This window comes from Papio anubis, chromosome 3 (assembly GCF_008728515.1).
Source record: "Papio anubis isolate 15944 chromosome 3, Panubis1.0, whole genome shotgun sequence".
Lineage (NCBI taxonomy): Eukaryota > Metazoa > Chordata > Mammalia > Primates > Cercopithecidae > Papio > Papio anubis.
In genome coordinates this window covers 98,163,711-98,191,553 of record NC_044978.1, presented here as the reverse complement: position 1 = coordinate 98,191,553, position 27,843 = coordinate 98,163,711, and the positions used below count along the sequence as shown (strand labels likewise).

The 27,843-nt window shown below is 36.7% G+C and overlaps 1 protein-coding gene across 1 annotated transcript in view; it reads left to right on the top strand.

Annotated features, from left to right (window-relative positions):
* The window catches only part of CHIC2 (cysteine rich hydrophobic domain 2), a 55,027-nt gene extending 27,813 nt beyond the window's left edge, over positions 1 to 27,214 (top strand). Inside the window, exons 4-6 of the mRNA XM_017958816.3 lie at positions 21,809 to 21,865; positions 22,032 to 22,091; positions 25,783 to 27,214. Of these exons, the coding sequence (XP_017814305.1) occupies positions 21,809 to 21,865; positions 22,032 to 22,091; positions 25,783 to 25,833 (168 nt within the window). The 3' untranslated portion in view covers positions 25,834 to 27,214. The remainder of the gene's footprint in view (positions 1 to 21,808; positions 21,866 to 22,031; positions 22,092 to 25,782) is intronic.
* Positions 27,215 to 27,843: the final 629 nt, after the last annotated feature.

Sequence of the window (27,843 nt, the reverse complement as noted above, 5' to 3'; positions counted from 1 at the left end):
TTTTCTTTTCTTTTCCTTTTCTTTTCTTTCCGTTCCTTTTCTTTTCTGTTTCGTTTCGTTTCGTTTCGTTTCTTTTTTCTTTTCTTTCTTTTTTGAAACAGAGTCTTACTCTGTCTACCAGGGTGGAATGCAGTGGCTCAGTCTCAGCTCACTGTAACTTCCACCTCCTGGATTCGGGAGATTCTTTTGCCTCAGCCTCTTGCGTAGCTGGAACTACAAGTATGCGCTACCATGTCTGGCTAATTTTTGTGTTTTTAGCAGAGACGGAGTTACGCCACGTTGGTCAGGCTGGTCTCGAACTCCTGGCTTCAAGTGATGCATTTGCCCCGTTCTTCCGAAGTGCTGGGATTACAGGCGGGAGCCACCACACCCAGCCTCATTTTTTGCCTTCTTATTTATTTATTTATTTATTTATTTTAGACAGAGTCTCACTCTGTCACCCAGGCTGGAGTGAAGTGACTCAATTTTGACTCACTGCAACCTCTGCCTCCCGGGTTCAAGTGATTCTCCTGCCTCAGCCCCCTGAGTAGCTGGGATTATAGGCATGCGCCACCACACCTGGCTAATTTTTGTATTTTTTTTTTAGTAGAGATGGGATTTCACTCCTGACCTCGTGATCCACCCGCCTCAGCCTCCCAAAGTGCTGGGATTACAGGTGTGAGCCACCGTGCCCGGCCTGCCTTCTTATTTTTGAAAATAATAATTAGTAAGGTAACGTTCATGTAACATAGCCATTTAAAAGTGAGCAATTCAGTGATGTTTAGTATATTCACAGTATTGTGCAACTCCCACCTCTATCTAGTTTCAAAACATTTTCATCACTCCACAAAGGAATCACACCCTTACCCATCAAGCAGTTTCTCCCCATTATTCCTTCCCTGTAGCCCCAGGCAACCACCAATCTGTGTTCTATCTCTATGGATTTATTGATTCTGGATATTTCATATAAATGGATCATACAATATATGACCTTTTGTGTCTAGCTTCTTTCACTTAGCATAATTTTTTGCAAGTTTGTCTACATTGTAGCATGTATCAGTACTTCATTTTTATGGGTTAATACTCCATTGTATGTATATCTCACAATTTGTTTATTTATTCATCCATTGATGGGCATTTAGGCTGTTTCCATTAGCAGTTGTTGCTGTTAACATGGATGTGCATGTATTTGAGTACTTGTTTTCAGTTCTTTTGTGTATATACCTAGAAATATGGTAATTCTGGTTTTCACTTCTTGAGGATCCAGAATAGTGTCCTCGTGAAGTAAGACCCTCCTGGGTACTCTGAATTATAGCATCTTCTAGTCTTGCTGGTGGAAAGAGGCACTATGCTAGAATTTTTATTTTTTATTTTTTGTAGAGATGGGGTCTTACCATGTTGCCCAGGCTGGTCTTGAACTCCTAGGCTCAAGCAATCTTCCCACCTCAGCCTCCCAAAGTGCTGAGATTATAGGCATGAGCCACCATGCCTTGCCTTACACAGGATCTTATCTGCCTCTAATAGTTTCTTTACTTGCTCAGTACTCACCTTGATATTCAGTAAGGACTATCTGCAGATCCTAGAGTTCGTTCTCTGTTCAGCACTCTCCTCTGGTACTGTGCTTTGTGACTTCTAGCTGCCCCAGTCTTCCTATTCTTTCACTTCTGTCTTTTTAACTTAGGGAGTCCCTAGGCTTTGCCTGGTTTCTCCATCCATTCATTGTGGCCTAGAAGCTCTAAGTCAGTGAGTTTGGGAAATTGTAGGGCTTGTCCAAATTGTTTCTGTTTTCTCAGGGATGACTGTCTTTCATTTTCCATGTCCTGAAAACTATTTCAGATGTTTTGTCTTTTTTTGATTGTTTCAGATTAGAAGGTAAATCTGGTGTCCATTGCTACATCTTGGCTGAAAATGGAAGTCTAAATATCCTGTTTTTATAGAGATGCTCTTGACATATAAGTACCCTGTTAGGTGCCAGGGATAGTATAAGTCTCTACTAAGGCTGGGCGCGGTAGCTCATGCCAGCAGTCAGCACTTTGGGAGGCTGAGGTGGGTGGATCATGATGTCAGGAGTTCGAGACCAGCCTGGCAAACATGGTGAAACCCCGTCTCTACTAAAAATACAAAAACTAGCCAGGTGTGGTGATGCGTGCTTATAATCCCAGCTACTCAGGAGGCTGAGGCAGGAGAATCTCTTGAACCCGGGACACAGAGATTGTGGTGAGCTGAGATCATGCCACTGCACTCCAGCATGGGTGACAGAGTGAGACTCCATCTCAATAAATAAATAAATAAATAAATAAATAAATAAATAAATAAAATTCTCCTCAAAGAGCATATAGTCTATTTGGAGAGTCTATTTACAGGGTAAGCTTGTAGGCACTTTTCTTGTTTTTCATGAAGTAGCTCTGATAGCAGAAGACAATAAAAATGTATCCTGGCCGGGCGCGGTGGCTCAAGCCTGTAATCCCAGCACTTTGGGAGGCCGAGGCGGGTGGATCACAAGGTCAGGAGATCGAGACTATCCCTGGCTAACATGGTGAAACCCCGTCTCTACTAAAAATACAAAAAACTAGCCGGGCGCGGTAGCGGGCGCCTGTAGTCCCAGCTACTCGGGAGGCTGAGGCGGGAGAATGGCGTGAACCCGGGGGGCGGAGCTTGCAGTGAGCCGAGATCTGGCCACTGCGCTCCAGCCTGGGAGACACAGCGAGACTCCGTCTCAAAAAAAAAAAAAAAAAAAAAATGTATCCTTAGGGTCTGGAAATATGAAATAGCCACCAGCAGTCACAAAATATATTTGAAATCTCATATATTAAACATTAATTTGAATTTTACATTCTATTACCTGGTATATATTTGTGTTAATAGGCTATTTAAAATGACTTAACATTGAGTAAACTGATAATCCCTAGGAAGATAAGCATATTCATCCTATGAAATTGCTAGATTTGGCTACCATTTCTTTATGCTGCCAGTGTGCTATTCTCTGGATTTCGTTTGTTAATTCAGTGAATATTCCTGAAGCAGCACTGTGGGCTTGGTACTGTTTCAGATGCCTAGGTTAAATGGTTTCTCTTGTGGATTTAAACGATAGACAAAAGCAGGAAAATAAATTCAAGGTTTCAAAGAGTAATCAATGCTTAGAAGTCAGTAAAACAGGAAACTTTGATCTTTTAGTAGGTTTCTTTGTAAGAGCCTGAGAAACTTACAAGTGAATAAAATGCTTCAGCTTTATTAAATAGGTTTTATGACATTTTCTTTGCAAAGCTTATTTTTGTTATACTTTGCTTCTTGGCTGTACCAGAATTATAGTATTATAGCTTAGAAAATTCATATTCAAGTAAATGGATATCACATATTGTATGTGCCTTCAGTCTGCCCACTTTTTGAAGAAATGTTTCATAATTTTACTATATACTGTGCCGTAGTATGTTTTTGTTTTGGTTTGTCTTCCATCCTAAGCAACTGTTAGTTTCAGTCTTCAGTCTTCTAAGATTTTGCACATATATTTTCTATCGCAACTTTAATGACTTTATAGACTTTGTTTATATCTGCTTTCAGCCTTCCTCCTGTCTGAATAAAGAACCCTAAGTTTTAGACTGTTTATACACCAACTTCTTAACCTTGTTAGTTGTCTTATCTCCTTTATAAAAATGCTTTACTCTTTTAGATACGCTAACCAGAATTATGCCACTTTCTAAAAGTGGTCTCTATATGGATTTGTTAAAAATATTGCATATTTTCGTTTCCTTTGTGCTTTTATTTATATTTAAAATTATATTAGGAAATCATTCATTTAGGAATAGGGAAATGGCCTATAACATGTGGTGGCTAGAACTTACATTTTGGTGCTAGAACTAGCTGCTTTGGACTGTGACACTTATCAATCCACTCACTCTAAACCCTTCCTTGTAGTGTTGTTTTAAGAATTACAGCAAGTGGGCCGAGCCCTGTGGCTCACTCCTGTAATCCCAGCACTTTTGGGAGGCTGAGGCAAGTGGATTGCGTGAGGCCAGGCATTCAAGACCAGCCTGGCCAACATGGTGAAACCCTGTGTCTACTAAAAATACAAAAATTAGCTTGGCATGGTGGTGCGTGCTTGTAATCCCAGCTACTCAGGAGGCTGAGACAGCAGAATCGCTTGAAAACCCAGGAGGCGGAGGTTGCAGTGAGCCGAAATGGCACCGCTGTACTCCAGTCTGAGGCAACATAGTGAGACTCTGTCTCACACACACATACACACACACACACACACACACACACAAAGGTAAAATACATGTAGGCTACTTAATATAGTATTTTGCTTATAGCAGGTGCTTAGTTCAATGTAGTTGCTGTTGTTATCATTTTAGTATTATTATTCCCAGTGTTTGTCTTCTTAACTACTGTATCCTCAGTGCTCTCACAGTGCCTAGCATCTACTTGGTGATCAATAAATATTTGTTGAATGAATGTATTCATCTGGCCTTTAAAATCCTGGCATTAGCAAGATCATAATGTTTCATAAGATATGGTACTTACTAATCAGAAGAAGATTCCCTGATAAATAGAAACATCTTGCCTTTTAGAATAAGTAATAGGAGTTCCTACTGCTGTAGGAGCAGTGTGATACAGTATAAAGGATAGTAAACCAATGTTTGAAGTTGGGTGACCTTGAGAGATTCACTTAAAGCCTCTCTCAGCGTTAGGTTTTTTTTTTCCCCTTTCCTTTTAATCTGAGCAAAGGACAGGCCAGCTAATTTCTCAGATACTTTCCAGTTCCAAAAATCTGTAGTCCTCTTGAAAATTGAGCTTTGTAGGTCTATAAACTATTTCTATAACCATGCTTTAAAAAGAAGCCAGGAGTGGTGCATGCATCTATAATTCCAGCTACACAAGAGGCTGAGGCAGGAGAATTGCTTTAACCCGGGAGGCGGAGGTAGAGGTTGCAGTGAGCCAAGGTTGTGCCACTGCACTCCAGCCTAGGCGACAGAGTGAGACTTCATCTCAAAAAAAAAAAAAATTCTCAATGTTGATTTTTATTTTAAACCTTAAGAATTAGCATTTTAGGCCAGGTGTGGTGGCTCAAAAGCCTATAATCCCAGCACTTTGGGAGACTGAGGCAGACTTTGATTACCTGAGGTCAGGAGTTTGAGACTAGCCTGGCCAATGTGGTGAAACCCCACCTCTACTCAAAATACAAAATTAGCCGGGCATAGTGGTACATGCCCGTAGTCCCAGCTACTTGGGAGGCTGAGGCAGGAGAATCACTTGAACCTGGGAGGCAGAGATTACAGTGAGCTAAGATCGTGCCATTGTACTCCAGCCTGGGCAACAAGAGCAAAACTTTGTCTCAAAAAAAAAAAAAAAAAGAATTAGCATTTTAGTAAATATAAACATATATGTGTATATATATTTTATGTAGATTTATAAATTTATTTTATGTATTTTATATTTTTTTAATATATATATATTTTTTTCTTTTGAGATAGGGGCTCTCTTGCCCAGAGTGGAGTGCAGTGGCATGATCATGGCTCACTACAGCCTGGATCTCCTGGGCTCAAGTGATCCTCCCACCTCACCCTTCCAAGTAGCCGGGACTACAGGCACACACTACCATGCCTGGCTAATTTAAAACAAAACATTTTTGTAGAAATGGGGTCTCTCTGTGTTACCCCAGCTGGTCTTTAACTCCTGGGTTCAAGCAGTCCTCCAGCCTCGGCCTCCCAAAGTGCTGGGATTACAGGCATGAGCCACCGCACCTGACCATCATTGTAATAAATATTTTAATATAGGTTTCTTAGGTTTTTACTTTTCTGAATTTTTTAAAAGATAATTGCTATTTAGTTTTTGAAATGTTGGCTAAGATGCCTATATTTCTCTCATGTCAAGTATTTTGTATGCATACAAATAAATGGTAATACAGTTCACTATGTTTTTTTTAGTTGAGATTCTAGTTATGTTTCTTCTGAGTATCTTTACTCTCAAGTTCAAGTTTAGTTATCCAATAATTGTGACTTACTCTGGCTAGGGGTATAGTAGTGTTGAGAATCTAAATGGGAGAAGTGAATAGTAAAGTTTTGTTTTAAGTTAGAATGCAACATTGTAAGACTTAAAGAAATTCAAAAGAAAGTGAACCTGGGGGAATCATAAGCAGAAAGCTAAGAATATTGGTATATGGGAGGAATATAAAATATCCTTACTCAGTCATACCGATGTATTAAAAGTTATCCAAAACTTTCAGAACTGATTTACTCTGTGTTTGGGATTGACCATTTATAGTCAGTAACTCTGAGTCATAAAATGAGAAAGGAATTGAACATTTGGATGAAGAATCAGATAAAGAAAAATACCTCTAACATACATCATATTACAGATATTGAAACAAGGCAGAACAAATTCGAAACTATATTGAAATTCTAGTGAAGTGGGAATCCCGAAGAATTTCTAGTGAACAAGGAATGATGGATGAAATACAGTCTTATAACTGCTATTATTATTGATTGAAGATGTGGAAAATCAATGACTTTTTTTAGAATGCTATCCAAGTTGCCTTATTTTGGTAAATATAACAAATATTCATGTGGTCAATAATGGTCTTAATCTTCATTACCCTATATTTCTTGACTTTCATATGATTTTATTACAGAGGTTTTTCAGGAACCTGATCTTTCTTGTGCAGGGGATATTTATACTGTTCTAATGTACAGATAGACCCAGCAATATAAAATACAACTTAGAGAAATTTCTGTCGAGTAAATTTAGAGAAACAAACTTGAGTTATGGTTTGTATTAAATCAGAAACATCTTATTTTTACATTTAATAAAAACTTTCACATCATATTTGATGTTTGACTTTTTTTTTTTCTTTGAGACGGAGTCTTGCTCTGTCACCAGGCTGGAGTGCAGGGGCGCGATGTTGGCTCCTGCAGTCTCCACCTCCCCGGTTCTAAGTGATTGCCCTGCCTCAGCCTCCGGAGTAGCTGGGGCTACAGGTGTGCACCCACCATGCCCGGCTAATTTTTTGTGTTTTAGTAGAGACTGGGTTTCACCACGTTGGCCAGGATGGTCTTAATCTCCTGGTCTCATGATCCGCCTGCCTCAGCCTCCCAAAGTGCTGCGATTACAGGTGTGAGCCACTGTGCCCAGTCGATGTTTGACTTTTACACCTACTTAAATGTAATTTAAGATAGAAACACTTAGTTTATAATACCAGTTATTCCAAATTGCTAAATTCCTGGTGTTTAACTTGAAAGATTTTGCTATAAAATGGAAAATGTATGTTGATATGCAATGAAATAATAGACCACAAGGAAAAAATGAAGAGAAAGATAATTATTGTATACTGGCTATTAGCAAGGCACATTATATACATTCTCTTTTGATTTAATCTTCATAACACCCTGTGTGGAAAATATGGTAATATCAGTAAATTATTGAGTCCTTACTTACTATTTACCAGGGATGGAGTTTATCAGTTTATGTGTACTGTATTCTTACAAAATTATGAAAGCAGATATTCAGATTATTTTAAGGATGAGAAAACTGAAGCTCAGAAGTCAAGTAACCTATTTGAGATCCCCAGTTTATAAAGTTAAGCCAAACTAGAATTCCAATCACTGGGCTCAAAATCTCATGCTTTTCCCACTATTTTAAAGAACTACAAAAATCAAGCTATTTTTTATTAAAATTTGACGTTATACCTAGCAGCAGAAAGATAGGTTTTAGAGCTTTGGAAGGAATTTAAAAGATTTCATGAGTTAGGAAATTCAGGCCTATGGGCTGAATTAGGTTATAATTTACCTAATTTGTCCAATTGATTGATAAATGGTAACACTATCCAAGCATTATTATATCAACTTTTGCAGTACTTTAGTTTTTCAGCGGATTTATCTTTGTATTTTTTCCTAATATTTAAATAAGTTTGTATTTCCTGAAGACACAGTAAAGGAAAGAAGCTATAAAGCAAGTAAAGTGGGTATAGGAGAAAAAATGTACATTTTAAGTAGATTTTATACAAAGTTATAGTTGGACAACCAGGAGTTGATATATTGCTTTTGCTTCTGTTTTGCTTTTATAAAAACAAATGAAAATCAACATCTTGTCTTTGAAAAGTTATTTATTAGGTTCCTACTCCCTAGCAAATAAGTTTACATGACTTCTGGTAAAGTTATTTTTCTTCTAGTGTTAGATCCTTTCTTGAAACTTGTGTATTTACTTTTAGAGAGATTGGGAATGACATGTAATGAGTTAATGCAGTGAAGGTGGGACGGGAACTCTGAATGAAAGAACTGGGTTTTCTGTATCTAGCCCTAGGCATTTAATTTGTGGTTTCTTGCCCCTTCTTCACTATCTTCTCTATTATAAGATACAGAATAATGAAATAGGTTTGACCTTTTTGAAATCTTATTTCAGTCCCTTTACAAAAGGGATCCTACAGAAAAGATTTCTCATAACTAGAGGAATACATTTACTACCGTTCCATTTTAAAGCATGCTTTGGCTTTGAAACTTAAACGAATTCTTACGTAAATTACTGCCATTATTATGAACACCAGTGAAAATTTGTTTTTAATGAAAATTAAACTGTGTTACTAAGTTTTCATCATAAAAATGATACTCATAAAAGTGTGAACTTTGAGCCTTAAAAATGCAGAGGTAGCACTATAAAGATATGCTAGAATCCTTAGAAAATGTGTTTTGTCAACAGCTGGCTGACATTCATTTCTCTGTAAATATTTAGAACATAGTATTGGTGTCGTGGTTTATACAAAGATTTGCACCTATCTTCTTCTGTGACCTCAGTTTTTAATATGAGATACTGTATTTTTCAATTCTAGGGTGTCCATTTGCTGTTTTTTAAAATAGATTCCAGTTCTCTTTTGAAATTCTTCATTTTTTTTCATCCAGCTTTCTACTTTCTTTTCTTGAACACATTAATCATAGTTTTAGAGTAACTTGATTATTCAAGGCCAATAGCCTTGTTAGTGGCTTAGATAACTTGCATGTCATAGATATGTTATTTGTCTGAGGATAATATTTGTAAAAAAGTTCTGACTTATAAAAATTTTTCTTTACAAAGTCAGGAATGGCCTTGAAATTAAGAACAAAATATAATTGAAGTGAAACCATTAAGATTTTAAAAATAAGGGAAGAAGGATGGATTCAGTGAAGTGACTGCATTAGTCAAGAAGAGAAAGGCATAAAAGTAGACAAGAAAGAGAAGTAAACAGATTAAAATGATACTTAAAAGACAAAAACTCAGAATTTGGTGTACTAGTAAATAAAAAAGGTGAAGGGCAGAGGAGGAGGTATATAAAGAATTATTATCTCTATTTTCCAACTTTGTTTAGTAGATGTATACTAGGGCCATTCCTTTATTTGCCTCAGGATATCTGTAAAATATCCATAACATATCTGTAAAAAAAGAAAAGTTCTTGATAAAAATTCTATTTTTTTTTTTTTTTTTGAGTCTCATTCTGTCACCCAGGCTGGAGTGCAGTGACACACTCTCAGCTCACTGCAACCTCCACCTCCCGGGTTCAAGCAATTTTCCTACCTCAGTCTCCCAAGTAGCTTGGGCTACAGGTGCACACCACCACACCTGGCTAATTTTTGTATTTTTAGTAGAGATGAGGTTTCACCATGTTGGCCAGGCTGGTCTCAAACTCCTCAACTCAAGGGATCCATCCATCCACCTCCGCCTCCCAAAGTGTTGTGATTACAGGTGTGAGCCAAGGTGCTTGGCCTACAAAAATTGTTTTTTTGTGATAGTATTATGATAGTTCTGTAGCATGATGAAAAGAACAGGAAATTGAAGGACATTTAATCCTGGTTTCAAATCTGAGCTCTACCATTTCCCAGTACAGATTTATATTTCTTCACCTCTGTAAGCTTTAGTTTTTATATGTAAAAAGAAAGTAGTCCAATCTGCCATATAGGCTTGTTGTGCAGATTAAATAAGGTAATAAAAGACACTTAACACGGGGTCAGACCCAAAGTGAGGATCCACAAATGCTGGTTCCTCATCTCTTCTTGTTTCTCCAGTTGTCTGTTATCATCCATCAGCAGGTGATTTTCTTTTACTCCTTTCTTTTTGCTTTTAAAATAATTCCTTTTTTTTTTTAGACAGGGTCTTACTCTGTTGCCCAGGATGGAGTGCAGTCACACGCTCACTGCTACCTTAACCTCCCAGGCTCAAGTGATCCTCCCACCTCAGCTTCCCAAGTAGCTAGGACCACATGTGTGCACCATCACACCTGGCTGATTTTTGTAGAGATGGGTTTTCACCATGTTGCTCAGGCTGGTCTTGAACTCCCAGGCTCAAGTGATCTGCCCTTCTCAGCATCCCAAAGTGCTGGGATTACAGGCATGAGCTATTGCGCCCGGCCTTTACCCCTTTTCTACCTGTTGGCCCTAAGTGTCTCATGTGTCCATGTGAAGAGACCACCAAACAGGCTTTGTGTGAGCAACAAGGCTGTTTATTTCACCTGGGTGCAGGCGGGCTGAGTCCGAAAAGTGAGTCAGCTGGGTGATGGGATTATCATTAGTTCTTACAGGTTTTGGGATAGGCAGTGGAGTTAGGATCAATGTTTTGGGGGCAGGGGGTGGATCTCACAAAGTACATTCTCAAGGGTGGGTAGAATTACAAAGAACCTTCTTAAGGGTGGGGGAGATTACAAAGTACATTGATCAGTTAAGGTGGATCAGTTAAGGTGGGGCAGAAACAAATCACAATGGAGGAATGTCATAGTTAAGGCTATTTTCACTTCTTTTGTGGATCTGCAGTTGCTTCAGGCCATCTGGATGTATACATGCAGGTCACAGGGGATATGATGGCTTAGCTTGGTCTCAGAGGCCTGACATTCTTGTCATCTTATATTGATAAGAAAAATAGCATATAATAGTGTTGAAGTGTTGGGGCAGCAAAAATTTGCAGCAGGTGGGGAGATGGTATGGAGAGATAATGGGCAGTGTTTCTCAGGGCTGCTTTGAGCGGGATTAGGGGCGGCCTGGGAACCTAGAGTGGGAGAGATTAAGTTGAAGGAAGATTTTGTGGTAAGGGGTGATATTGTGGGGTTGTTAGAAGAAACAATTGTCATATAGAATGATTGGTGATTGCCTGGATACTGTTTTGTATGAATTGAGAAACTAAACAGAAGATACAAGGTTCGAATAAAAGAAGGAGAAAACAGGTATTAAAGGACTAAGAATTGGGAGGACCCAGGACATGCAATTAGAGAGTGCCTAAGGGGGTTCAACATAATTACTTGCTTGGTTGGTGAGTGTTTGGGCTCTATCCTTGAGTTTTTTTATGTTGTCATATACCAGGCCAGATTGATTTAGATAAAAACAAGACTCTTCATTTAAAAATATACAGAGTCCCCTTTTTTTTAAGCAGTGAGTAAGTTGGGCCCTCGGTGATTTTGGAGGAAAGAGAAATGCAAAGCCAGCAATTGTTTGTTAAAGAAGGATTAGAAATGGCTAGGAGAGAGTGAGTAAGATTGATAGTGTGGTGGAGATAGCTGAGGAGAAGTAGTGGGTGGCATAAGAAGGGAACGAGAATAAGAGTAAGTATAAAAGTAAAGAATAGGACTTCATCAGGGTAAAAGTATTGGAGTGTGTCCTGTTAGCAAAGATAATGTATCCACTGCAAGAGGAAGTCAAGAGTGGCGAATTAGGGATAGATTTTCACGATGGAAAGGCAATGAGAGGTTTTAAGAGACAGGCTAGCGGCTTGTAACCTATATGGAAGAGGTTATGAAATGACGACAGAATAGAATGGATGGGCCTGTGAGGCTGGAAGGAGATATTTTCCTTGATCCAAGAATTTGCCTTGTGTGGGAAGAGATTGATAGGTGGAAGTTTCGGTGGCAGAGTAGGTGGGAGTGATTGATGAGAAGGAGAAAAACTGGCCAAGAGGGACAGAAGTTGGAACACTAGCTACTTTTTTAGCTACCTTATCAGCATAAGTGTTGCCCTGAGCGATGGGATCTGACACCTTTTGATGGCCTTTGCAGGAATGACTCCAGCTTCCTTTGGAAGTGGCCTTGAGAAGAGTTTTTGTTAAAGAGGCATTAATGATGGAGGACCCTTGCATAGTGAGGAAACCTCTTTCAGCCCATATAACAGCATGGTGGTGCAGGATATGGAAGGCATATTTAGAGTCAGTGTAAATATTGACCTGTAGTCCTTTTGCAAGAGTGAGGGCTTGAGTTAAGGCAATGAGTTCGGCTTGCTGAGAGGTAGTGGAGCAGGGCAGAGCAGTAGCCTCAATGATAGATGTGAAAGATATAGCATAGCCTGCGTTTGCTGGTGAGTGGCGATTAGGCCTGGTGGAACTGCCATCGATAAACCAAGTGTGATCAGGATGAGGAACAGGAAGGAAGGAAATGTAGGGAAAAAAAATGGAGTGAACGTCAGGTGGATCAGAGAGATACAGTCATGGGGGTCAGGTGTGGTATCCAGAATAATGTGGGAGGCCGGATTGAAGTCCGGATCAGGAACAATGGTAATTGTGGGAGACTCAGCAAAGAGTGAATATAGCTGAAGAAGCTGGAGCAGAAAGTCTGCGTGTCAAGTGTTAGGAAGAAAATAGATTTTGTAAGTTATGAGAACTGTAGAGAGTGAGTTGAGTATAGTTTGTGATTTTTAGGGCCTCTAAAAGTATTAGGGTGGTGGCAGCCTCTGCACGGAGATATGATGGCCAGCCTAAAACAGTAAGGTCAAGTTGTTTGGACAGAAAGGCTACAGGGCGCGGTCCCGGCTCTTGTGTAAGAATTTTGACCCAACAGCTCTGTACTTTGGCTGTGTGTAATGAAAAGGGTTGGGATGAGTTCGGGAGAGCTAGCGTGGGGGCAGCTTCTAGGGCTGTTTTTAAGGAACGGAAAGAGGAGTGGCGAAAGGAGTTAGAATCTAGGGGCAGCTAGGTTTGCTAGAATAGAATAATGGGTTGTGGAGGGAGGTATTGAGGATAGGAGAGAATATGGGTTTGGCACCACGGCGTGGGTAGGCAAGACAATTTGGTTGATAAGGCGCAGAACCTGAACTAACCTTACAAGACTTGTGTGGTTTTTGGACAGGTAAAATGGAGGAATTGTAAGGAGAGTTTATAGGCTTTAAAAGGCCATGCTGTAACAAGTGAGTGATAACAGGCTTTAATCCTTTTAAAGCGTGCTGTGGGATGGGATATTGGCGTTGAGCAGGGTAAGGGTGATTAGGTTTTAATAGGATGTTAAGGGGCATGTGATCCATTCCCAGGGAGGGAGTAGAGGTGTCCCATACCTGTGGGTTAAGGTGGCGGATACAAGAGGAAGATGCCAAGGAGGCATTGGGTTGGGAAAAAGGGTGGCAATGAGGTGTGGCTGTAGCTTAGGAATAGTCAGGGAAGCAGATAATTTAGTTAAAATGTCTCGACCTAATAAGGGAGCTGGGCAGGTGGGGATAACTAAAAAGGAGTGCATAAAAGAATGTTGTCCAAGCTGGCATCAGAATTGAGGAGTTTTAAGAGGTTTAGAAGCCTGGCCATCAATACATGGGGGGCAAGGGAAACAGGTCGTTGAAAAGAAGGTAATGTGGAGTGGGTAGCCTCCGTATTAATTTAGAAGGGATTGGACTTACCCTCCACTGTAAGAGTTACCCAAAGCATCTGTGATGGTCCAGGAAGCTTCTGAGACAATTGGACAGCGTCAGTCTTCAGCCGCTAAGCCGAGAAGATCTGGGAAGGAGTCAGTCAGAGAGAACCTTGGGCCAGAGTTCCAGGGGCTCTGGGAGTGGCTGCCGGTGAGTTGGATAGTCTGATATCCAGTGGGGTCCTATACAGCTGGGACACGGCTTAGGAGGAATCCCAGGCTGTGGGCATTCCTTGGCCCAGTGGCCAGATTTCCGGCACTTGTAGTAAGCTCCTGGGGGAGGAGGTTCTGGAGGAACCCCTGGCAGCTGCGGTTCGGGCGTTTGATGTGCTGGAGATGTGGCTGGAGTTTGTCTCACAGTGGAGGCAAGGAACTGCAACTCAGAAATACATTGCTACTTGGTTGCCTGTACTCTATTATTTTACACCTTGAAGGCGAAGTTAATTAAGTCCTGTTGTGGGGTTTGAGGGCCAGAATCTAATATCTGGAGCTTTTTTTAGTGGTGGGAGTGGGTTGGGTAATAAAATGTATATTGAGAATAAGACAGCCTTTTGGCCCCTATGGATCTAGATCAGTAAAACGTCTAAGGGTTGTTGTGAAACAGGTCATGGACTGGGCTGGGTTTTTATATTTGAGGTAAAAGAGCCTAAATGCTAACTGATTTGGGAGAGGTCAGATAAAGAAAAAGGAGCATTAACCTTGACTATGCCTTCAGCCCCAGCCATCTTCTTAAGAGGAAATTGTTGAGCACGTGGGGGAGGGCTAGTTGCGGAACGAAACTGTAAGCCATACCAGGTGTGAGGGGAGGTGATAGAAGGATTATAGGGTAGGGGAGCGGAGGCTGAGGAAGAATTGGGACCTAGCTCAGCCTGGCGAGGAGCAGTCTGGGGAGGAGAGGTCATATGGGTCTGTAGAAAAGGAGGATTCAAAGGACGCAGAGCTTGGAGTGGAGACTGAAGAAACAGGAGAGAAAGAAGAAAAATTTGGGATGAGTCGCATTGGGAGCAGAGACTAGGGAGGGACCAATGTGTAAAAGAATGCCTGGACGTCAGGCACTTCAGACCATTTGCCCATTTTTCGACAAAAATTATCTAGATCTTGTAAAATGGAGAAATCAAAAGTGCCGTTTTCCGGCTGTTTAGAACCATTATCAAGTTTGTATTGGGGTCAAGTGGTATTGCAGAAGAAAATAAGGCGTTTAGGTTCTAGGTCAGGTGTGAGTTGAAGAGGTTTTAAGTTCTTAAGAACACAGGCTAAGGGAGAAGAAGGGGGAATGGAGGGTGGAAGGTTGCCCATAGTGAAGGAGATAAGAGAAGGTAGAGACACGGAGAAGGGAGGTAGGGAGCAGCCCTTGGCTGCAATTTGGGTGAGCAGCCAAAGCTGGCGTCCCCGCAGTTGACTTGCCACCAAGGGAATGTGGGTGAATGACCAAGGCAGGCGTCCCCGCGGTGATCAGACTCCAATGAAATGTGGGTGAAGAATCAGGCAAGAGTCTCCGCAATGATTAAACACCAAGGGAAGGCTGTCTTCCCAAGTGCGTGACTGGCGCCAGAGTTTTGGGTTCACAGATAAAATGTGTATCTTTTGTCTCTACTAGAGAGGAAAAAGAACTGGAATTGGACAGGGAGATTGAAGGGTACAGAGAGAGGCTGGAGAAGAGAGTGAAAAGACCGCTTACCCGATTTGAAATTGGTGAGATGTTCCTTGGGCTGGTTGGTCTGAGAACCTGAGGTTGTAGGTGGATCTCCTCATGGAGTGAGGGTGAGGACAGGGGACTGGTGTCCCAAAGGAGTACCTCTGACCCGGGTCTTCGGCACCAAATGTCACACGCATCCTTGTGAAGAGACCACCAAACAGGCTTTGTGTGAGCAACAAGGCTGTTTATTTCACCTGGGTGCAGGGGGGCCGAGTCTGAAAAGAGAGTCAGCAGAGGATGGTCGGATTATCATTAGTTCTTACAGGTTTTGGGATAGGCAGTGGAGTTAGGATCAATGTTTTGGGGGCAGGGGGTGGATCTCACAAAGTACATTCTCAAGGGTGGGTAGAATTACAAAGAACCTTCTTAAGGGTGGGGGAGATTACAAAGTACATTGATCAGTTAAGGTGGATCAGTTAAGGTGGGGCAGAAACAAATCACAATGATGGAATGTCATAGTTAAGGCCGTTTTCACTTTTTTTGTGGATCTTCAGTTGCCTTTGGCCATCTGGATGTATACATGCAGGTCACAGGGGATATGATGGCTTAGCTTGGGCTTAGAGGCCTGACACTAAGCACTGATTCTTCCTTTTGTAATTACATATATTTTTAAAAATTCCTGATAGCCGTACTTTTTATTTTATTTGCTTAGTGAAATTCCTTTGTCTTATGAACAGTTTTTCTAATATTCTGTGATCAGTTGAAACTTTTTTATTTTTTGATTTTTTGGATAATTTTTTTTAAACAATAGTGGCAACATATTTGCTGCCCAAATTCAAGGAGACCATTCCTGCACCCTGCCCCAACCCAAGCGCATTTTTATTTGACTAGATTATTGAAAGCAAAAAAACCCTTTGAGGCCAAGTGGGAAGATTGCCTAGTGGAAATAGGTCAGGCAGAAGGTGGGTCAGATGGGGACCTCAAAACTTAATTTTAGTTTTTTAAAATGTTAGTACTTTCTGAAATATTACTCAGAGTTAGTAGATAACAAACACCCTTTGAATTGTGCATGTTTGTGTACATGTTTCTTTTTTTCTGGAGAGAGAGAATCCCCATCTTTCATAATTCATAGCCAGTATAACCTAAACAAGTTAATATTCTCTCACTAGCCTAGATTGTAAACTTGATGAAATTCTATTTAAGATTAGCACCTATTAAGTCACTGCTCAGTACTAAGAGGTTATTTTTGATTCACAAAATGTTAGCAATTTTTTTTTTTAGTGTATTTCCATCTAAAAATATTACTTTTAGTAAATAGTATATGATACTTCAGTGGGTGTTTTAATATATCTAGATTATGTAAAAGTTAATGTTCATATTAAAATTGTAAAAGGTGCTTTAATGTACAGGAAGGGAATTTGTTTAAAAATCCTTTTGAGAAATCATATTCTAGTTTTTTTGTTTTTGGTGAATCCAAGTTTTTCACGTATAATATTGTGATATGATTATCCAATTTTCTGCACATCACTGGAATATAAAATTTCAAATTAATCCAGAATGAACAGAAGCGAATAATATAATTTCTTCTTAAGTTCTCTTATGTTAAAATAATTCATTTTAAATTATATATGGTTTCTTCCTAATAACTTACAGCTAAAAACGTTGTTTTACTTAACAAATTCAGTTTACACAGATGTCTAAAGATGAATAGCATTCTTATTTGAAAAATGTAAGTTAAAAACAAGATTATGAATACATTGAAAGCATTGTTTTAAAGGTTAATTAATGCATTATAGATTCAGGAGTTTAAAATTTGTTTTAAGTAGGGAATTGAACATTTGAAATTTTTCTTTCCCATTTTGTGATGGTATGAATAAATCCAATTCAAATACATTTTAATTATAGGTTTAAAATAGATGAACTTTTATAAATCGTTGTTAGTGAGATATTCTATATATTTTGTTAGCATATCATAGCATCTTTTTGTGTAATGACTGATAATACTATTTTATTGGGAAATATTAAGAGAAACTTTGTTACAGTTTCTACACTTAACTTTTTTTTCTTTGGCTCTTAGTACTCTAAAATTCATGAGATTTCCATTGGTTTTATTAGTAATGTCTAGAAAATCACTTCTTTGTAAAACCATGTTTTTAAACAATTGATTGTGAATAAATGAGTCATTGGGAATGAGGAAACTCTTAAGTAATAGTGGTGGCAAAGTAGGAGATTAATACCCTAAAGATTTTCTGAATGGTTCTTTGCTGTGCTGGAAGACATTTATGTCTAATGGCATTTAATTTGTTTATAGGGAATAATATTAATAATTTATTCCTAAGAAAGTTACAGTATTTAGGAAAAATTACAGAAGAACCTAATAACTCAAATTTGAATTTTCAGGAAATCTTAGTTTTCTATTGCAGTAATTGAGTTTGTCTAGGTGTATGTGTGTTTTGCTGTTATAAGCTTACTTTAGATGCTTCTTTGGAAGATATGTCTTATATGGGTATGTCTTATCTAATATTGTTGATTAATCATTACCTTATTAGCCATTTTATGAATTACTGAGGCCCTTTTAGTTCTCTTTCAGTTTTCATGTTTTTCCTTATTTTCACAGTTCTGCTAAAGATCCAAAAGGGACCAAAGGCAATATAAGTAGAAGCCACAATTTCTATTCTTATGTTTCTACTACTTGTTGCTCAACTTAAGTCTGTTTAATACCTGTTTAGTAATTGAAATGATATTTTTTAAATCTCTTGTTAATTTTTACTTTCACAAAGCTGAATGGCTGTATTAAAACTAGTTCACCAGTGAGAAAAATGTAACCACTAAGGTGTGGAAATGAAGAAAGGGTTTTTTTTTAAAAAAAAAAAAAAGAAAGAAAGAAAAAGGGTCATTTAAAGTGAGCTGAGGGAAATGGGTGGGATCCAGATGCTTGGAGCTGTCTACTTCCAGACCAGGTTAGTAACATGATGCCATTCACACAAAAAAGTTGTTTTGCCTGCATGTTGTGAGTTGGTGGTCTTGGTCCTTTTAATTAGACATAAGAATACATCATAAAATTACGTTTCTTGTTGATCATCTTTTGCAGAAAGACTGAGAATTCCATTGGTAAAGAACCTAACCTGTCCCCTCACCCCCAGGGTGTGAACAGTGAAAAGGATTAAGGCCCACTGTAGGGAAGCTTGCACTAAAGCCTGCACTGCCCTTTCCCCTGTTCTTTCAGCTAAATAGATTTTTAGTTCCCATGACTATCAGTCTGGTGCTTTTCACAAGCACTAAATTCTCGTAAGAAAATTAAAAATGACTTACTTTTTTAGAAACTGGCCCGGAATACTGAAAGATGGTGTTTTTTTGGTACTTTGTTTCATGTTGATAGATCCCATACATATTATTTTTTTCTGATGCGTGTTAATTTGCTTCAGCTTGTTTTGAATTTGGAGTTGAAATAAATATTTAAAAACCAAGGACAGGTTGTTATATGATTAGGTTTGCTTGCCCACAGTTAGCAATTGTAGAGTTTGACACTATTGAATCTTATATTTCATTAGAAATAGCTACCTGACATCCTTGTGGACATAAACTCTTTAAGTTTTATCTGGATGACTACATTTATAAAGTGATTTCTTTTCATGTTTAAAAGCTTTTAAGTAGCTTTTATAAATGCCGAAGTGTCATTTTTTTTTAAGTATCTGCCAAATTGGTATTGTATTTAATCTTGAAACTATATTTTGGTTTTCTTAACTAAAAATAATTGCATAGTATTAAACATTCTCAGTAGCTAAACCTTTTTTTTTTTTCTATTTAATTTGAGCTTTTGTTGTTACTAACAAATAATTTTTGGCACAGTTTCTTTTTTTTAAATGACTGCTAGAATCTATATACTTGTCACCTTAGTGTGCTAGAAGTGTTCCACTCAAATCAAGGGTTCCTTTCTGGTTTTGTATGTTCTCACCTGCTCCTCACTGTAAATCATTGAGATGTCAAGTTCAATGATTAATTAAGCTGCACGTGCAAGTGCTTTTTTTTTTCACCTGTCAAGCAGGAAAGAAGTCTTATAGCAAGATTAGATGGTGCTAATTCACAGCTTTTACTTCAGACTGTGAAGTGTGTAGCAATATTTTATATTTATATGCTTATTCAGAATGTGGCATATCAGGGCTTATTTGTTTTAGAATTCTTAAATATTGTAAGATACAATTATTATACCAAGCCCTATCATTAAACTCCTAATTATAGGCAAAGAAGAAATTGAGAATTCCTACATAAATATTTTGGAATTTAAGATTTATACTTTATAATTATCTTTTATTCAAATACTAGTAGTTGATTTAAGTTAAAGTAAATATTTTTAAGTTTTAAAATTGTGTGTATGAAGGTGTCTATATATCATAATGAGATCTATCCTTATTATAGCATGGGTTTAAATTTCTGATGAAATGATGGTGGTAACTACAGTTTTTTCTTTAATAAGTATTTGCAGAATGTAGTGTTAAGCTTTTTGGTACTATTTTATACATTAATATAAGACAATGGACTTGGAAAGCTTGTTCCACTCTAGTTCTTTCATCATCCACCAACCCCCAAAATCATCAGTAAAAGTAAAACCTCAAATTGTATAGTAATCTTAATCTATTATTAAAAGGCCCTAGAAAGAAAGATTACAAGGTAGATTCAGGTTTTGAATCGGTTTTGCCATTGGTTTAGCAGCGGGTGGGCAGGCAGATGCCTGCTCAGAGTAGAACCTATTGCCATTTTTCACCATTGATAGAGTAGCCTTTCAGAGTCAATGAGCTCTGTCAATGTGAGCTTGTCAAGGCTACAACTTCATAGACCTGAGAGGCGGTTTGAGAGGTCAGCCCTTTTCAGGTTCGCTGTGATGCAAATGAACTTTAATGCTTAAACAACTATTGGAATTTTTATGTCTGCTCCTTGTTCTTTTTTCTTCACAAAGTCATTGACGAGACATTCAGTGCTTTTTAAATTGGAAGTTGCATTGTGCTAAAGACCTAGTACAGATTTACGGAGGGCTGAAAGCAGTTAGATCATGTTCTTTTCATGGTGCGATTAGAATCAAATCGATTTCCCTACAGCCTTCAGCATTCAGATGGCAATTTTAACAAAGCTTGGGGGCTAGACAAGGGACAAAACGACCGAACTGAATGTTAATTACACTCTGCAGCCTTATTTTCTTTTGATTTGGGGCTGACTGGCAACTAAATTAACAAAAAGTGTGACCATAACTGCTGCCCTATTTTCATTTAAAAGGAGAGCTGCCTCTAAAAGGCTATCTTTACAAAGAAACAAGTGAGGTCTGCTGATCATTGTTAACAAGGGCACATTTTTTTCTTTAAAATTCTTGCCAAAAAGACTCTTCAAAAAAAGTAATGTAATAATAAATTAGTCATTGGCATATTATTACCCAGAGAAGTAGCTGATTTTCTGAGTTTTGTGACATAAGCTTGGAAAATGTAAGGCAGTAGTCGTAATTCATTGGTAGTTATGAATTATAATTGGCACCTATGTGACTTTGGTGTGTCTTTAGCATGTTTAATATGCTAAAAGGTAATGTAACTATTTAAAGTAGATATTTTAAATACATGTTAAAATTTTATTGTGTAACATTAAACTGTTCAAACCCAGCTTGATCCTAACAGTTTTGCACCTAGCTAATCCTTGCTTGACATGCACATTTTCATATTTGATTACTACTACTTCCTTATACCACATTAATAGTGGTAAGATGTTTTTTTCTTTCCTTTGCAAGAAAAGTGCAGCTGAACCAAGTTGCAGTTGATCCTGGTGGCAACACTGTCATTTTTGCACCTGCAGCTGTGTCAGTCTCATCCTAACACCTGGCACCATGAATTATCTTCTTTTATCCATACTCCCAAGCAGGAAACATTTCTTGCAGCATAGCGTATCTTGCTTGCATCAGTCAACTGAAGTAAATTCTCAGTTGATTCCTGAAACAGTAATATTGAATTAAGAGTTTGATTTTACTATCAGATGGCACTTTTATGTTGGTTTAAATAAAATTTTGACTCTTCAAAAAAAATCTATTGGTAGAATAATCAGTAAGCTGTCTTTTAAATATGGGCATTATTTTAAGCATGGTGTGAAAATTAGTTTGATTTTATAATTCATTGATTTAATATTAACTTCCAATTTTTTGTTTTGGAACTTACTGAAAGGCAATTTGCATTTTGTTAACTAATATTTACTTTTGTTGTAAAATAGGTATTAAGGAACTTCTGTTACTATTTAAGTATTGGAAACATATTTTTGAAAAAAGTGGGGATTTAATTTTATTTGGCAGATGACATTAGCTTTTAAACCTTGATAGTTTTAAATCAGAGGCTAGTAAAAAAAGATTCATATGATAGAAATAAAGCCGTATCTTTTTAAAGAAAGAGAACTCTTTGTGTTCAGGTTACCATTTAGTGCTTAGAAAATGGATAGTGATGCACACCACACTATACTCAGTCACTGTCTTACACCTCTTCCCTTTTCACAGAAAAAGCAGCTGCAAAACAAAGTTTTCTAAAACCAGTCAAGAGTAAACTTTTTTCTCATTTGTCTTCCAGACACGAAGATCGATTGAGAAGTTATTAGAATGGGAAAACAATAGGTTATACCACAAGGTGAGTACCACAGGGAGCAGCTTCGTACTGTTGGGGTCTGAATTGCACAGTATGGAAACAGATGCTTTTGTTGAACTAAAAATATGAAAGGTGGACAAATGGGTTAGTCTGTGTGCTGCAATAAAATAGAGCTCATTTTTCTTCTTTTACTCTCCTACTTGTCTAGCTGTGCTTGCATTGGAGACTGAGCAAAAGGAAATGTGAAACGAATAACATGATGGAATATGTAAGTTAAAGGGCTGTTTTGTGAGTTTCGCTATTAAATGATCATTTATTTTGCTTCTGATCTTATTCTTTCCATGATTATTAATCAGCAAAGGTGTCAGGAGCTTAATCTCCTGAGTGCAAGGATTTTCTACGGTTCACAGATGCATGGTTTCATGTGCAAGACTGATTTATAAAGTTATGAATGACTTGAAAACAAGGCTTCACTGTGTTCTGAAAAATAATAAATTAATTGCCAAGATAAAATAGCCTGAACATGTGTTGATGGAGTGTGAAATTTTAGATGCTGTATAAAGAATAACCACAACTTTGGTTACGCAGCAAGTCAGATATGGCTTTTTCATATAATGCTAATCAAGTTTCCAAGTATGGAAGAAAACCTTTCAGCCAAGCCATTGGAGCTTAAGAAACCTTTAGCCTTTATAGATTTTAACTGCCCGTACCTCAGTGCCCTTTAAAGAATCTGTTTTAAAGTGTTATTAGAATATCGCTTTGTAAAAATTAAAAGTAAGCAGGAAATGAGATGTTGATCATCTTGTGTTTACTTGTTAAAAAATATCTAATTTGGCATATATATACAATGATTTTTGTACTTACTCAGCATGGGATTTAATTTACTGACTCCATGATTTACTTGAGCAGTTTTTCTCCTTTTGAAAATTTCAGAATATTCTAGAAAATTAAGAATTTTAATTTTCTTTTGAGCTTGGGTACTGTACTTTAAATATGGCCAGGTTGTTACTTTAGAAGAAAAAGATCTAAGGAAAAATTAATTGTTGAAAGTAAAACTCAGAGCCTTTGTGAAGTATCTGTTATAACATTTCTGAGGAATTTTGCCTATTCTTTAAAACAATATAGCCATCATAGATGTGTGTGTGTGTATGTGTAAAATATTGATTAAAAGAGTGTTTTGTTGTAAATTATCATAAAATCATTTTTCTCTGTTAGCATTTTCCTGTTCTTTCATTATCACACAGTCAAATCCCATTTCTAGCCTTGAACATAAAAAATATTTTTAAAATGTCTTAGACTAGCTTTATTCAATGAACTAAATAATGTAGATTTTATCTTTATTATGTCAACATGTTAATTTATGATGATGAGAAAGACACCTGATACTTCTTTATAATCGTAACACATTTGAGTAACCCATTTTGAGGTGAGAATACTAGTCTTGTATTTTCACCTTCGATAGTAAGAGGGTTTATGTATATATTTTGGGGAGAAGGATGGATAGGAGATGTAAAGAATTTGGTGAAAAAAAAGTTACTACATTTGTAACACAAACACTAAGCTTAAAACTAAGTTATTAATTTTTTGTGCATTTCTAAATTTACTTTGGAAAGGAAAACATAAAAGTTGTCCCAATGCTGTGATTTCCAGATAGAACTGTATGACTATAATTTATTCATAAAGTAATTTAACCTTCCAAAACATTCTGAACTATATGCTTTGTTTGTAAAATAAGTTTCCTTGAATTTTTAGATAATTAAGCACTTCTACTAAAGCCATTATATTATTTTCACTCCATCATAGAAGATATCCAGAAGAGTAGTAAAGATAAAATAAATATTTAAATTGCTAGGAAAAAGCTGGGTGTAGTGGGCATGCCAGTAGTCTAGCTGGGGAGGCTGAGGCAGCAGGATCACTTGAGTCCAGGAGTACAAAGACAGTCTGGATAACATAGCAATACCTGCCTCTCTTTAAAAAAAAAAAAAAATATATATATATATATATATGCATGCTGGGGAACAATGTGTTTTGCTAGATTTTCTTAGAGTATATATATATTTTTGATAGTTGAAAGTGAGAATAATGTAGCTTAAAAATTCATAAAAATGAATTTTCAAAGTTAAACTAGCAAATAAAATTCATTTTATCTAATGAATTTGGGCCTTTTTAACCATTTGTCCCTCTTTCCCTCAACTTTTCTTTAACTTAAAGAAATTTCATTTTGTTAAAAGAAAATAATTATCCTTGATTAAATTTGAACATTGGAAATACTAAAAAAATATATATATATATGTATATAAATATATACACACACACACCACCTTGGTGCTAACTTTTCTTTGTTCAGATATGGTAGAGACAGATGATTTAGAATAAATGAGACAAGTGGCTTCTGAAGGAAAAATTTGTAGGATGTATTATTTAAAAACTAATAGTTCAAATGTAGGCAAAGATAGCCTTTATTTTATGTTATGTATTAATAGTATATATTGTAAAGTGTGGGTATGCCCACAACTGGGGACTAAAATTATAAAGACTGATTGAGGACATATTTGAAATACAAAAGAATTTGTTTAATGCTGACTCTTAAGTAGTTTAAACATTTAATTGTCAAATTTTAAAGCTGCAAAGAATCTTGTCATCTAGTTCGATGCCTTTGTTTTATAGATAGGGAAATGTAGCCCAAATGAAGAAGCTAGTTGGGAGAAAATATTTTAACAGGGAGCTAGTGAATATTTTGTAGGCAAATCACAGGTCAGGAGAGTGGCAAATGTGACAGCTAAGGCTTAGTGCAGGATATCTAGAGTAAGACAGGAATATTTTTGAGCCAGGTATAGAAGTGTGTCTTCTTTATTGAGGCAGATCAAAACCCAGGAGAACTGAAAAGTGAAAATGAAGATTCCTGGCCCAGACAGCTAATCTGTAGAAGTATTGAAATCTAGAGGTCATATCAAGCAAGACACAGTTTCTGAAAAAGAACGATGAGTCACTAGACTTAGAAACTTTTAATATCAAATAATTTTTAAATCACCATCTATTTCATGCAAATTTGGGGCAAAAGAAAGAGTTGATTGTAATTTAAGAAAATTCAAATTTGGAAAAACTAGCTTTGGTCACCTTGTGTAACTCTGTGTTACCATATTTTGTTTTCATTGATTTTCCTTTAGTTTCCTATTGAAAGGCCTTTTGGAACAAATTTTGGCCTGTAATTTTGCTAACCTAAGAAGAAATGGACTTTTTAAAAAATTAAGAAATAAAGGACCTTTTATCTAAAGATTACATATTCTGGTAGAGTAAAATGAGAGCAACTCTAGAACTTAGAGAAGACTCGTGTAATTGGGTTGATTAAAAAGGAGAAAGTCTGAAGAAAAATGTTGGGTGAGCTGCAGTCATGTAGGGTGGTAGAAAGGGCAAGTCTTTGGAGTTAAAGACAGTCTTTTATTCAAACAGTGAGTCCACAATCAATTGTGATACAACTTCTCTGGATCATCAGTTTCCTCATCTGTAAAATAGGGATTATAATACTTACCTCATAGAAAAGTTGTTGGGTTTAAAGAGACCCAATGTAGTATGGAACACCTGGTATACAGTTAGTTCTAAATGCATACTAGCCCCTTTTCTCATGAGCACAGGGGAGCGTGCATGTATGCATGTTTGCTCCTCCAGTGTGTCAGGGGCACTATCTATATCACCCTTCTCAGACTTTGGTGATTTTACTTGCTTATTTGTCTTCCTTTTCATAGAGCCGAGGTATTTCATGTATTTGGTAAAGGTCCAGAAATAGAAAAATTCTCAGTGATGGAGCTCTGCATTATCAGATAAAGATCTGTTTTAGTAATGCAAAGTTGCAGTTTTAAAATGTGAATGGATTTTCAAAAAAATTGCGATAGCATATAATTGAAGTTTTAAGAAAAAATTTTGTTCAAATCTTTTAAAAACTTTTTCTTCTCCTTTTACAGGTCATCCTCATAGAATTTTTACCAAAGACACCGATTTTTCGACCAGATTAGCATTTACTTTATTTATAGAGACTTTCCAAGTATGTTGTCTTTCCAATGGTGCCTTGCTTGGTGCTCTCCTGGTGGTGACATAACATTGGTTCTACAGAATCGTGTGGTGTTTTGTTTGTTTGTTTGTTTGTTTGTTTTTAAATAACCGCATGTTCTAAGTGTGCATTTTTGTCAATCTTTGCAACAGTTATTTCATATAGATGTTTAATACTTAAGTTATTGTGCTCTTTTCTGTTATGTATTCTGATTTTCAAGGATTACTTTTTTGTATTATCAAAAAAATACATTTGAACTTAGCATAAAAAGTGGCCAGCCTTTTTTATTTTGTCACCAAGGTACACACAGTCCTTTATTTATAAATTCCTTAACAGAGAAAAACACCTTTGTAAGGCTCAAGTTATCTATTCCAGCAAGCACACTTTTTGTATCATTTTTTCTTTCTTTTAAAATTTGATATTGTCATTATTTTAAAATAGTAAGTTTTCTTTAATAACCTTTTGGAATCTAACATATCCTTTCTCATACAATTTCTAATGCTCTGTTTATGGCAGATAATCTGTAACATTATGAAGACCTATCAAAAAGTTTTAAGAGTATTACTGTCTTCAAAGGTAGTAAGACAGGATTAAATGTTTATTAGAATAGACAAATCAGTGAATGGTATGCATGTATCTAGTGGTTACTAGAACTCAGGATCACAAAATATAGTAGCATCACAATCTGTGTATATTTTTGATCAAGATGATAATAATGGCCTTACTTGGGTTACTTTTATTGTTTATCAAATCTTATTTACAAAAGAGTGGAAGTATTCCTTTACACAATTTCTGAGGAAAATATTTCTTCCAATCTATCACAATTATAGAATGGATACATGTTTCTGAAAAGTTTTTGAAAGAAAGTAAAAGTTCTAAAACTAAAAGTAAGCTGGTATTTAATATCCCATTGATATTTAGAACCGATTGTTAATAAGAAATGGAGGATGCATTTAGTACTGTTTTTATCCACTAGTTCACTTTCAGTACAGTTAGGTATACTTGTTTTGATTGAGAGTGTGACACATATGTTAAATCAGATTAGCTTGTTTCTTTTAAATATACATATACACGCATACATATTTTTTTTCTCCTTTTTGTTGTGCATATCTCTATGCATTTTTAAACTTTTAAATTTGTGAATGACCTATATGTAAATTTTTGTTTTATGAACCAGAAATTATACAAGTTTTAATGTGTGTCAAGAACTTGTTCTATACAACTGTGGTATCGAGCAATAATGTCAATAACTTTTGGAATTATATAAACTATGCTTAATAATTTGTATTGAGAATTGGTACCACTATACAATACTTTTTTCCTTGTATTAAATCTTTTAAATACCAGTTTCATTAATTTATATACCTGTATTTTTAAAAGTATTTCTTTGTACTTCTTCAAAGTACTGTAATCCTTTATAAATTTGAATAGTCAAATGCCAGTATCTCATGTCCTATATCCTGTCTTGGATATTAGGAGCTCTTAAAAACTAGGATTAAAATTTTTTTTTTTTGGTTTGGGAATTATATGTTTTCCTTGCCCCCCAAATAACAACTTGAATTTGTGGAACACTTTTCCTGTGAAGAGCTCAAAGTACAAAGAATTCAAATACTTCTTATTTTATTTAACTTGTATCTAGGGTGTGTCCTACCACCTTAAAGTAGTGCAATTAAAAATAATGCCATCTAGAAACTTCAGTATTCCTCTGTGGTTTCAGTGTGAAAAATAATTGTATCTTCATACAATGCTAAATCTGCCTCAGGATTCAGAAAGATCAGAAAAATATAATGACTGTGTAAACTATGCAGCACAGTGTTCCGTGTATAAAATTGTATAAATCCATAGAGCACCATATTGATCAGCTTTATAAGAAGAACTTATCTATTTACATAATTTATTCTCCTATTATTAGTCTACTGTGGATAATAATTTTAAAATTACTACATTCCCTTAAGGATATTTTAACGGTAAGATA